General features: G+C 52.9%; 1 protein-coding gene across 1 annotated transcript; it reads right to left on the bottom strand.

The window, feature by feature from the left end:
- Positions 1-4,878: 4,878 nt before the first annotated feature.
- Positions 4,879-12,521, bottom strand: Slc35e4 (solute carrier family 35, member E4). The gene is made up of 2 exons (NM_153142.3): positions 10,426-12,521; positions 4,879-5,841 (listed from the first exon to the last, which is right to left on the bottom strand). The coding sequence occupies exons 1-2, from the start codon at positions 11,042-11,044 to the stop codon at positions 5,408-5,410; spliced, it is 1,053 nt and encodes a 350-aa protein (NP_694782.1). The 5' UTR covers positions 11,045-12,521; the 3' UTR covers positions 4,879-5,407.
- Between the last annotated feature and the right edge of the window lie 855 nt (positions 12,522-13,376).

Raw genomic sequence — 13,376 nt, forward strand, 5'->3', positions numbered from 1 at the left:
TGTGTGTGTGTGTGTGTGTGTGTGTGTGTGTGTGTGTAGGGGTGTGAGGCATGATCTCTCTATAGTCCAGGACTTGCAATCCTTTCTCACCCTCCAGAGCGCTGCAATTACTGGTGTGTGATGCCTGCCAGGCTCTTCCGTTTACATTTTGGTAGGATTAAAGGATTACCAAGCAACCTCACTGTCATGCCGGTTACAGTTGCCTATTCGGGGATATGGGCCATCCTTTCTTCCTGCCTTGGTTTCTATTAAGATAATAACCTAGTTTCAGCTAGTCGGAACTTTAGCACTTTTAACTGTAATCTGGCATATTAAGGCCTAGTGCAAAAGCTAATTCAAAATACTGAACTTCCAGAATTTGTTTTTTTTTCGAGACAGGGTTTCTCTGTGTAGCCCTGGCTGTCCTAGAACTCACTCTGTAGACCAGGCCAGCCTCAAACTCAGAGATCCACCTGCCTCCCTAGTGCTGGTGTGTGTCATCATGGAAACTTTCAGACTTCTAAACAATCTATTACTCTACTCCGCCCCCAGCTCTCTCACCAGTGTCTTCAAGCCCTGGGCCTTCTGGCTCAGCTCCTTCAGTATTTCCTTCACCTGAGCTTAAACTGAAAGTCTAATTACTCAACAAAGTAGACTGGCCACCAGCTCAGCAGGTGGAGAGGCTCACCCTGTTTCCTGGGGGTAGGGAGGTGGGGTGGCACGGGGACACGGCACAAAGAGTTCTTTCTATTGTTTTGTTATTACTCTCCATTTGGTTTGGGTTTTGTTCCCATGTAGTCTAGGCTAGCCTCAAATTCATTTTGTAGCTGAAGGTGACTGAATTTCTGAACCTCCTGCCTCTACCTCCTGAGTGCTTGAATTATCAGCAGGTTAAACCTAATACTTGGTGTGTTCTACCAATGGAGCCATATCCCCCAAACCAAGAAGTGTTCTAGAACTGGAAGAGCACTTGCGGTCAACCTCTGGCACTGAAGACAGGAGTCCTTGTTTGCCCTGGCCTTCGAGACTGGCAGGCCAAGAGTGCCAGGGCAGGGTAGGCGGGGAACTCTAGTAACTAAGGCTGTGACTGGGCTTTGCCTGAAGTCCACAATGGCAGGATGCCCAGCAGGGCTCCAGCTTCCTGCCTTCCCCAAGACCTGGCAAGGAGCCTTGGGGTCAGGACTGCATCCTTGTTCTGTGTGGCAAGAGCAGTGCCTTGGGGTAGTCAAAGTGCAGGAGGCCCCGGAGGAAGGGTGCAGAGAAGACCAAGTTGCCCAGGGGAGGAACTCGGAAGCCTCACTGAATAAGTAACACTGAGGCCACTCAGTGCTGAACGCTTGCTTCACAAGCTGTTCTCAAAGCTACAGCGAGTCAGGTTTCACTGCTGCCCCAGTTACAGCAGGGAGGCCTGGGAACTGGAGGTCCTTGCTCCAGGTCACCACGTACCAGAGCTAGGACTCAAACCTACTTCTTGCCCCAGAGCTCCTATTTTTCACCAGTGCATTAGCACAGCCTCATATCCATCCCCATTTTCACTTTCTACAATTTCTGATAGTGATCTTTGCAAAGGTGGTCTCGGTTGTTCACCGGATTAGCCAGTGCCCAGCATCACCAGGTCGGGCCTCTGGGTTTGCCTGTGGTGCATTATATCTTTGTTTTGTTTTTGAGACAGGGTTTCTCTGTGCAGCCCTGGCTGTCCTGGAACTCACTCTGTAGACCAGGCTGGCCTTGAACTCAGAAATCCACCTGCCTCTGCCTCCCAAGTGCTGAGATTAAAGGTGTGTGCCACCACGCCCGGCGGTGCGTTCTATCTTGAGTGGGTTAACTCAATGAGGTGGGAAGATCTGCCCACTGTGAGTAGCACCATTCCCCTGGGCTGGAGGCTTGGACTGTTTTAAAAAGGAGAAACTGACCTGAATACACGCATTAATCACTCAGATTTTTGACTGTGGGTTTGATGTAACCAATTACTTAAGGCCCCTGCACTTGACTTCCTTGACAAGATGGACTGGAGCTTCAAATACCAAACAAGTCAGCCCTTTCTTCCTTAAAAGTTGGTTTTGTTGGGGGATGGGAACGTGGTTAGCAACAGAAAAAAATAATTACTGCAACTGTCAGCTACAGTCTGAAAATATCAATTAGTTAATTCCAGACATAAATAAATCCCTGCGTTTTATGTCATGAGCCATTCTGAGTAGCAGTGTGATACTACACCTGGTGTGCTTCTGCTTGCCCAGGTCCTTGAAGTACTTCTTTGTCCAACATACCTTCATAGGATAGGCTACCCCATCAGTTGACACTGTAAGCGTCTTAGTTGCAGTTATCAGATGTGGTGTCACCATGGTTGTGTGTAGGTTACCCTTATTTAGTTAGCAGTACCCCCCAAACACAGGAAGAGTGACCTTTGCACTGTGGATACGCCGAGAAGAAGCTGTAAAGGACTTGCTCCGCATGACAAGGTGAGAGCCCTGCGCTCAAGAAGAAAGGCATTGAACACTGATGGCTAAGACCAAGGCTTGTAAGAACAAGTCTGTGGCATTGTGAGAAGGAACAGCTAGTTTGCTCTTGTACCTCAGACCACAAAAGTTAAAGCCGAGGGTGTGATAAGGGTTTGATTAAGATAGAAATCACATGTAATGCATGTACATATTCAAAGAACATAGACAGAGGGCTGTTTCCACCATCTCGAGATCTTGAGATGCCTCTGGCTGTTACAGCTGCTCCCAGACACACCCTATGCCAATGCTGAAGACCTCTGTTCCGGAGCATGGTCAGGAAGAAGAGAACAGCTGGTCAGCTCAGGTGGAATGCCACGGGGCCCCATGTGGAAGGTCACACTCAGCTGGCGCTTCAGACTTGGTGTGGCAGCGGTGAGGGGAGAGAAGATTTTCCCAGGAAGGCAGCATAGGTTATTCCAGATACAAAGATCAAAGATGAAGCCTCAGAGAGGTGAGGCCACTTGCCTAAGGCAGCAGATCCCCTGCAGGGACAGAGACCTTGCCCTTGGGATTCTACCTACTAGCTATCCTCACTCCCAGTGATACCCTGGGGCCAGGAAGGACTAGCCCAGGTTCCATACTTTCTGCTGTGGGTCTCTAAGCTCCAGCTGGATACTGGGGAGCCTTGAGAGCATCAATTCAGTGACTGGTGACAGGCCAACACCTAAAAGTCAAGCACAGATCAATTTAACTCCCTGTCCTGTGTGTGTGTGCATGTGTGTTTGTGTGTATGTGCGTGTGTATGTGTGTGTTTGTGTGTAGGGTGGGGGACTGACTCCCCAGGCAGCAGGCATCTGTCTTTGAGGCCAAAGAGCCTCAGTGAGGGCCAGGCAGGGAAGCTCCTAGGACAGTGGGAAGTCTCCAACAAGGAAGACAAGAGTCACCAAGGAGGCTCTCTCCCAGCCAAAGCATCCCTCCCGCCCAGCCCAAGAGTGGAATCCAGAGATGGGCAGGCTGCATAAGGGTGGGACAGACCCAGCCAGTGGCATCTCTGAGTCAGAGAGGAGGGTGGCAGTGACTCAGCAAGGTCATTTGTAAGTCCAGCCTGGTAGAGTCTGAGCCTAGGAAATCCTATGCCTGCCTGTGCTCCTTGGCATTGTCACCTGTCCCTCTCCCACTCAGCCTCAGGATACCCTCAGAATACCTAAGATAATGGCAGTCATTTGGTACTGGTCACCCCCTCCTTCCTTGCCATTGGGCTTCTCATTGAGCTCCCACCCCACCCCCACGGATCATTATAACCCTGAGCATGATTAATTAGTGCTCAGAAAGGAGAGGGGAGGCACTAGAGAGGTAGCTCAGTTGGTAGGATGGTACTTGCCAAGGATGCTTGAAATTCCAGCACTGCCGAACATACTGGGGACCAATACCACCAGGTGACTGTTGTAAGCACGCCTGTAATCCAAGCCCTGGATCTGTGAGTCTGAGGCCAGCTTGGTCTACAGAGTGAGTTCCAGGACAGCCAAAGTTACAGAGTTCAAAGTCACCCTCAGCTACATAGTGGCTTTGAAGCCAGCCTAGGCTACATAGAACCCTATCTAAAAAACTAAATAAAAGGCTGACTACACTGGGGGAAGAGTTAGGCTAACAGAGTAGGGTTAGGTGCTAGGCCTTAGTGCCCTAGGCTAGGTTCTTATCTGTTTTAATAAGTATAGGGATTTAGCTGTCTACATTCAAGGCTGAGATGGGGGGTGGGGTAGACAAATCTGGGCTAGCTTTAAGGTAGGAATCTTGCCCTAGGCTCACTGCATGAAAGACCTGCTCCCTAGGGCCCTGGGATAGCCTTGGGTACTTCCTTGGTTCTTGCTCCTCGGTCAAGCTGCCCCTGTGACAGGCCCCATGCACCTAAAGCCCTGAACTCCTCCCCTCATCAGGTAGCTCTGACCTCCTTGGAAGGACAGTCGCATGGTAGGCAGGGCCTTTCTCTTCCAGGTAAGGATGTAGCCAGAAGGCAGGAGGGTATGCAGGAAGGGAACCGTGCTGACGGCACAAACGAAGGTGTGCTGACACTGTGCTTGTGGGACTGGGGCCTGAGACAAGTGAGACAGTAGTTGGCAAGAACACAGAGTTAAGAGGGACTTCATGGTGTCCAACAGGAAGCCCTCCCTGACTTTGTCCCCAGCACAGACTAGAGCTCCTGAACATGTGGTTTTAGGAAGATCCCTTCAAGAGAACAGTGCCTGAAATAGGTGGTCCAGACCAGGGCAAGGCAGGGCAGCGGGGCGACCAATACCACCGTCCTGAAGCTGGTCTATGGTAGCCTGGCCAGTGGAGGGGCATTGTAGAGAACAGTGCTAGGCTGGAGGCCAACACGGGGCCAGGGAGCGAGGGAGAATCATGTGGTAGCCAACCACTCCCTTGATATTCCCTTGGCTGGAGCCCCAAGGAATGACAGAGGTGTCCCAAGAAAAAATACTTTATTGGGGATGGAAGGCCCAAATCCAGGGGTGGAGGCACCAGAGTGAAGCCGCAGTAGCTACCTGAAGTTGGCACAGGCTACCTCATCTTTAGGGGAGCCCAGCCATGACGAAGCCTGCTCTGGTGACCCTCACAGCCTCCACTTCCCTCGCCCCCCAGGAAAGATTGTGTGACTACCGAGCATTGTCTTCATCCTAACACTTTGAGGTTCCCTAAGTTTGCCCAGCAACCTTCATCATAGTCGTTGACACTGGTTCCTCTGGCAAGCACACGTGCCAGACTTGGACCCACCATCCAGTGGCAGGGTTTGCTGTGAGAGGTGAGGCAAGCAGGGACAGGAGGTGGGTCTCTCTCAAAGTCCCTGGTGTGTAGCCTCCCAGGCAGCCCTTCCAGAAGGTGCCTTCTCTCCTGGGCCTGGCAGACATAGCACCTCTCCCTTTCCTCATGGCCATTGTCCAAGGTTAGATTCAGGCAGGGGCTGTCCAGGTAGAGCTCATGAGCTCCCCCAGGTCTCAAAGACCTTTGCCAGGCTGGTCCCTGTTCCACAACCCCCATCGGGTAGCCCAGGAGGCCACCAACTCACAGTTGTGATAAAGAAACATTCCTGAAAGGGTGAGGGTGATGCCCAGGTAGCTGAGCGCGCTGAGGTGGCTGCCGAACAGGAGCCGGGACAGGATGAGGTTGCCCACGACCATGAGGTTGCCCAGTACGTGGACAGTGAGGGCAGATGTGAGGGCCAGCAAGGAGAAGCTGGCCAGGTTGTAGACCACGGACAAGAAGCAGCTCAGCAGGACACAGGCCCAGAGGCGAGAGTCAGTGGGAGGCAGCGGTGGGGCTGTGCCAGCCTCCAGCACCAGTGCTGCACTGGCCAGCAGGCAGAAACTGGGCAAAGAAGTGGCATACAGCAGGGTCACCGTGTCCAGCCTCTCTTCTTGCAGCAGAGCACCTGCAACCAAGAGAGTGACCATCATCAGCTGGTATAGAGACAGCACCCACTGAGCCCGCTCCATACAGCCCCATCCTCCTAGCACAGCCTCCCGGAAGCTGGTCCTGACTCTGAGCAGGGTTAATACTCTGCTCTGAAGTATGACTTACAAGTGGTGGAGGAGCCAGGCCACCTGGGCTTGTGACCCATGCCCATTCCTCCCTTATCGAGTTGCATAAAACGTGAAATTTTTACAAGGATAGCATATACAAAAGCCGTAATATGGCAAATGCTGAGGAGATGTTAAGAACAAGGTCTTTGCGGCTCCAGTCAGGAAGCAGGGGCAGAGCAGCAGAGGGCCTAGCGCCTCCACTGCCAGTTATAACAACAGAAGCAGCAGCTTGATGGGGGGTGGGGGGGGCGGAGAGGGTAAGGAGCATGGACAGAGGAGGAGGGGGAGAAAGAAGGAAAACAGTTAAGAAAATGCTTTTGAGTCAAAATGGTGAGAGCAGCCATCATGCCATTCACTTACAACCACGGAGATGACAAAGGGCCAACAAGACAGTCATTGTTGGCTCTTGGCAGTCACTCACTGTTTATGATTGGGAATTGGGGGCTTTGTTTGCTTTTGTTTTCTGAAACAAATCCTCACGTAGCCAAAGGCAGCTTTGAGCTGGCCATGTAGCAGAGGCTAGCCTTGAACTCTTCATCCTCTCATTCTCCCACTGTGTTGTTACCCACCCCCTAGAGCTGGGATTGCAGGTGTGTACCACAGGCTCTGGCTTCATGATCTGCATCGTATCTTAAAAAACAAACAACAACAACAACAACAACAACAAAAAAGCTACCAACACCAGTGGGGCTTGTCAAGATGAACCCAGAAGTACAAGAACACCTTTTAGGTTTTCAAGGAAAGGGGATCTTGCCGCCTACACAAGCGTGGCTGTCTGTGCCTATGGCCATACCAGCCTCTATAGAGCTGATTGATTCATACAGAAAAAGCATGGCCACCACTGAAGTCCCACACAGCCTGGGTGAGCCTTCTCTGAGTCAGCGGAGGAGAGTTAACACTGGATGCTGGTGCCCTCCTGGGCCCTGTATTGCTGTTTCCCCATGCACTTTCCAAGGAGCCCCACAGTGCTTGCTCAGAGCCTGTGCTTAAATGGTAGTTATCCCCCTCTCGGGTCATTTGGCTGCCTAGGCTTGGTTCTTTAGGCAACAGTGTTTCCAGCTCCCGCGTTTCTAGAAACAAGCAGCTAGTCATAACTCCTCTGCTCATTCACGCCCAGTGCATCAACCAGGGAGCTGTCCCTGTCCATGGCCTGGCCTCAAAGACAGGAAGGAAGGAAGGCTTTCGCTTTCAGGTGGGCTCCACTCTCAGGGGCAGCCCCTGCACCCTGCCCAACCTCCCCATCCCTGCAGCCCACAAAGGAGCTGGGATTCCTGTGGCAGAAGTGACTAACTCCCCAAATGTTAGCCTGTTGTCCTGACTCTCGGTGACCCCGCCCTTGCCAAAACTCTCTTTGTCATGCTCTGCTTTTCCAAAGATATTTCTTTTTTTTTTTTTCTTCCTTCTGGTGCTGGGGCCCAGAAAGTTATCATTGAGCTACACAGTCCCAGCTCCTCCAAAGTGGGGGAGGGGGGAGGGAGGCTGAGACAGCTCTGTAACTTAAAAAATATTACACATATGTATGATGTGTGTATATGTATGTCACATGCATGCAATTTGTGTGATGTATGTATGTATGTATGTGGACTATGTGAAGGTCACAGGGCAACTTGCAGGAGCTGGTTCCCTCCTTCCATACTCCGGTCATCTGTGCAGCAATGCTTTCACGCACTGAGCAATCTCACTAGCCCTGAGACAAGGGTTTTCTGAGTAGCTCATGCTGACCCAGAACACTCTCTAGATCCCAGGCTGGCCCACACCAGGCTGGCTAGACCCTCTTGTCTCAGATTCTAAAGTTATGGGATTACAGACATGTGCCACCATGCCAGGCTGAAAAAGCATTCTATTTTTCTGCTTATAGACAGAATCTGACTTTGTAGCCAAGCTGGCTTTGAACCCACCATTCTCCCAGGATGCCAGGATTGTAGGCATGCACCTCCATGCCTGCCTCAAAGGTAATTTCAGCGGCTGAACACACTCAACCTCTGCCACACACACACAGAGCAGTGACCTCTTGGCCTCTCACCACTTTGTCCCTTCCCTAGCTGTGTAACAGTCACCTCTCTGCCTCAGTCTCCTCGTGGATGGGGGGAGGGGTCAGGAGTGCACTTACATTCAGGGTACACACTCAGCACTGAGGTGGACACCATCCTTTGAATCTGAGGACTGACAGGACTCTGCCACAGCCTGTGCCACATCCAAGGATATCCTTTGCTGCTCTGTCACCAGCATTGTGGCTGTAGAGCACCCTCGGCAGCCTCATCAAGCCCCCACCACACCTGTGCCCACCTTGCGCTTGATACAAGTTCTGTCTTGCTAAGTACAGTGCCCCACTCTCTGGGGGCTCAAAGAAAGTTCTGAAACACAGGTGTGTACAGATGACAACAGGCTCAGCAGGCTGGCACCTCCTTTCCTTGCCTCTCTGGATCTGAAGGCAGCACTGCTCCATTCTGTACATCCCCCTGCCCCTGCAGCCAGCCCAGGCTGACTGTGGCTGCTTAAGCTCCCTTTCTGGACTCCTACCCCTGCTCTCACACCATGTGCTTTCAGGGATGGAGCGAGGGCCTGTCCAAGAGCCCTTAGCAAAGCAAACTTCCTCTTTTTAAAAATTCCACTCCCAATCCTGGAGCCAGTCACTCTTCTCATCTCTGCCAGGCTCCCATTTCTGAGGGGGAACCCCCAGCTCTCTAAGTGATCTTTCCCAATCTGACATCAACTGACATCACAACCATCAATTAGAGACATCATTTGAATTTCTCCCCTAACCCAGGCCCTAGGCCAAGTGCTGAGGACACAGAAATGATCCAACACACTGCCTGGGCAGAAGCAGATGGATAGGCAATATGAACTGAACAGCCCACCATTGGTCAAGTAAAGGGCACCTAATGCACTCAGTGGAAGACACTGAGTCTTGAGAGAGAGGAAGAGAGCCAGCAGAAGCCAAGAGGTGGCTGCCAGTCACGTGCTACTATGAACAACCTGCGCCCCCTAATGCTTGGCTGGCCACAGCCCCTCCTACAGGCAGGAGCTGCCCAGAGCCTGGTATGAGGAGTACCGGGCCGGGCCTTCTCTGCCTGGTGTCCCTACCCAGAAAGGCCCTACAGAGTCAGGTTTCCCTGAGCCACTTCAAGGCCCAGCTCAGGCCTCACTCAGCTCATGTAACCTGAGGACTAAAATAGAACTCTGTTTTTACCCTGCTCATGGCTTGGGGAGATAGTGACAAGACCTTTGGGTTCCAGACAGAAGATGCCAGGCAGGACTAAGGCCTCACTTTGCCATTCCTCACTGCAGGTTACAGCAACCATAGCTCAGCAGCCCTGGGGACCCCTTACATTCTAACTCTCCTACTTCTTCCTTGGATTAAGGTGGAGAGACAGTAGAGCTATGACTCAAAAGCCCCTCAACTGCTCAGACAGGAAGTCAGCCTCTACCCCCTAGCACACGGGGCTGGGCAGGGAAGGATAACTTACTTCTGCCCTCAGTCCTGCTGCTGCCCACACATGACAGAGCCAGCACCCAGTCACACAGACCAGACTTGGAGTCCTTGGGAGCCTTGTGACCCTGGGCCAATCATAAACCTCCTTGGAAGCCGGGCGTGGTGGTGCACGCCTTTAATCCCAGCACTCGGGAGGCAGAGGCAGGTGGATTTCTGAGTTCGAGGCCAGCCTGGTCTACAAAGTGAGTTCCAGGACAGCCAGGGCTACACAGAGAAACCCTGTCTTGAAAAAACAAAAACAAAAACAAAAAAACAAAAAACAAAAAACAAAAAAAAACCTCCTTGGCAGCACTCAGGAGGGTTGAGTTAGGAGGATCATAAGTTTAAGGCCGACCTGAGCTTCTCAGCAGGACAGCCTAACCTCCTCTGCCCCAGTAAAATGCTCTCTTATTCATTCCATCGCCTGTGACATGAAGACAAAGATGGACATTGTCATGACAACCTATGATCAGCACCCAGAACCAAGTTCAGCACACTGTAGCTCCTGGTAAAAGCTCTGAGAAACCCCTGTGTTCCCAACCAGCTTAAGGCCTTTCTGCGTTCCCTTCTCTTCCCTAGTTTATACTCCCTGGCCTTCTGAGTTCCTAATCCTAGGACACACAGCTTAGACAGCCTGGAGTCTGAATGCCACTCTCAAATCTTGCCTCTGTTGCTTACTGGCACAAGGCCCAGGCTCTGCACGGCTGTCAAGTGGGGATAATAAAGTGTGCTTGCTTCAACGAGAGGCAGTAGGATGCGGTGGAACAAAAGGATTCTCGAGTTATAGAAACATTTCACCAACAACTGTTATTAACTATGCCTCTAAGGCTTAAGTTTGAGGCCGGAACTCACTGAATACTCTCTGAGCCTTGCCTGTAAAGAGGATCACTGCCCCCTCCCCTTTCCCAGGAACATCACGGCCACACCCCCCACCTCCTCAGGTGGAGACCCAGGCACTCACTTTGTTGAACAGACTTGAAGCCTCGCAGACAGGTGGCCACCAGCAAGAAGCCGCAACCAGCTGGAGGTGCCCGGAGCTCTCCAGCCAGACTACATGCAGCCCCTAGGCAGAGCGGGCCCATGGCAGCAAACTGCAGAGGATGGTGTCTTCGGCCAAGCAGCAACGCAGACAAGGCCATTGTGAACAGTGGTGTGGTGGTGGTGGCCAGCTGTGCTAGGTCCAAGGGGACAGTGCTCAGGCCCACGTTGCCGCACGCCATGGAGGTACCGAAGGTGAGGCTGAGCAGCAGCACTCGACGGTGGATGCTGTGCGGCACGGGGCGCTGGGCCCCCCAGTGGCATGCCAGGGCGGCTGCCAGCATGTGCAGTGCTGAAAGCAGCAGGGGCCGTCCGAAGCCATGCACTGTGAAGATCCACTTGTTGAGGCTTGACATGCTGGCTCCCGCCAACAGCCACACCAGTGCTGCCACAACCACTCTCGCCGGAGCAGGCTGCCCAAGGACCTGGGGTTTGTCCGGAGGCCACTTGGGGCGGCCATGCTCCTGGGCACTTCCAGCCACAGCAACTGCTTCGGCTGAGGTCATCATGCCTTCATGGTGCTCCAGTGGGCAGCGGCACATCCGCACCAGTGGGGCTGGGGCAGGAGGCAGGCTTTCCAGGGAGTCGCTGAGCCTGGTCCTGATTCCTCGGACAGGAGAGGGCAACACTTCAGGTGCTAGACTCTGAGCCAGCCGATAATTCTGGTCAGGGAAGAAGGTCGTGGCTGCTAAGATGCCGGACTGGCTGGTGTCCACCCAGGCCTCGTAAGCCCTGGGCACCTCCCGCACCAGGGGAGGCCTTCTCTCTTCTCCGCGCCCTAAGCTCACGCGATGCTTTCACACCGAATCCGTTTGTCTTTTTCCATCTTTGGTCCCCAGACTGTCAGGATGAGGTCACTGACTGACCCCGACCGCCTGCGTGTTTGGTGCTCAGGCCCGGACCAGGTCTGGCAGGGTCGATAATATTCCGAGCGTGGGAACGGAGGTTGCAGCCGTCGCTCCCCTCCCCCAGCCCCCTTTAGCCTTTTACTGGACCGGGAATAGACGCCGATAGGCCGGCGGACGCGGAATCGCGAGCTCGGACTGGCTGCAGCCTCTCAGGATGCTCTGGCTGTTCTGGCTGCCGCTCGGCTCCCGCGGTGGATCTGGCAGCTTCGGGCGCCGGGCTCTAGTCCCTCCCGAGTCCCGCGCGGCTCAGCGCTTCCCGGCCCTGCCCTCTCCGCCGCTACCGAAGCTGCGCTCCACCCGGAAAGTTGGGCTCAGCCCGGGCCCCGCCCACGAGTACCAGCCCCGGAGCCCGGCGGACGTCTAGCCCCTCCCACAGCCTTTGCGCCTCCCGACTTGGCTTGCGCAGCTGCGGCCGCGAATCCCTTAGTGGAGAGTGTGGGTTGTACCAGCCACCAACCGGAATCCGGATTGTCTCCAGCGCCAAGTAGAGCCTTCCTTAAAAAGACCAGTATCCAGTGCTGGAAACCCTGGGCACTCTGCAGAGCCGTCCCCAAGCTGTCTGCCATCGTCGAGAAGCAGGGCGTTGAAGTGAGACATACCACATCACCTGATCCCAGACCACAAAGGTCTCCTTGAGATCTTGGAATTCAACGGAGCTAGACCACGTGGTCCCTTAAGGCTGCCTCATCTTGTTCCCCCTCCATTCCACTCCAGATCTTTTCTCCCCCTCTCAAACCAGGGCGGCGCCCCCTCTGGGGCAGCAGAAGGGGAAATGAATCACCAAAGCTAACCACAGCTCCGGGAAGCAGGGTACAGCGGGCCGGCATCCATCCCGAGCTAGCCGACTTTATGTGCTGCTCCCTAGGCATTCCGAGGTGACTCACAGCTGGGTTTCATGAGGCCCACGGAGCAGAATCCTGGATGGTTCCCGGGTTTCCCACCTGAATTCAGGTTAGGGTAAGCAGCTGAAACCCAGGGACCTGTTCCCAGCCCAACGCGTGAGCAAGAATCAAGGTCCATCCTGGACTCTTTCCGGTAATTGGATTTCTGGGGAAGCTCCCGCTCACCTGCACAGGCCTCACCCGGCTCTGTTGTCAAACAAGTCCTGGATGACAACCTGCCTAGAGAAACAAGATCGCAAAGCGCAACTGTGTAGCCCGGCCCGCAGCGCCCTCTGGTGGTCGTGACTCCGCACTGTTGCAAGCGTTCCTAATCCCTTCCCAAAGAAATTCAGGTGAAAATAAGCCAGTCCCACCTGAGACCTAAATCAGATCTCTGTCCCAGATGAACCAGGAATCTACACTGTCACACTTGCCTCCGATGAGTCTGATACCCGCGGGAACCCGTAGATCTCTGCTGAGTAACCCAAGTTGAAGGGCAGAGAGTGTAGGTAGGAGACTTCCAGGGAAAGGATCAAAATCTGGGGCATTTAGATAGTTTTTCCAAGAAGAGTTATGGGAGGGAAACTGAATGAGCCTCTCCCCTCCCCCCTCCAACACACACACACACACACACACACACACACACACACACATTTTTTAAGAAGAGGAATCTGGGCTTTCAGTGAACTATATTCCTCTGGGATTTTTAATCCATTATCCACTAAGCTTCTTTGAATTAAAAAGCATTTCTTCCTATTTAAATTTTTTGTTTATTATTAGTGGTGTGAATGTCTGTATGGGAATGCTGAGATTACAAGCAGGTGCCTCTGCCCACTTCTGTGCCCATTTTAAAAAGATTTATGTGCATTGGTGTTTAGCCTGTCTGTCTATCTGTAACTATGCATGGATGTCTGTGAGGGCATCAGATCCCCTGAAACTGGAGTTACAGACAGTTGTGAGCTGCCATGTGAGTGCTGGGAATTAACCTGGATTTTGTGGAAGAGCAGCCAGTTCTCCTACTGCTGAGCCATCTCTCCAGCTCCTTGAACAATTTTTTTGTTAGATATTTTATATGGATGAGTGAT

Source organism: Mus musculus, chromosome 11 (genome assembly GCF_000001635.26).
Source record: "Mus musculus strain C57BL/6J chromosome 11, GRCm38.p6 C57BL/6J".
Classification (NCBI taxonomy): domain Eukaryota; kingdom Metazoa; phylum Chordata; class Mammalia; order Rodentia; family Muridae; genus Mus; species Mus musculus.

Coding starts and splice junctions, on each gene's coding strand:
- Slc35e4 (NM_153142.3), bottom strand. CDS start 11,044: ATGTGCCGCTGCCCACTGGAGCACCATGAAGGCATGATGACCTCAGCC. Junction 5,842..10,425: donor CTTCAAGTCTGTTCAACAAA/GTGAGTGCCTGG, acceptor TCTTGGTTGCAG/GTGCTCTGCTGCAAGAAGAG.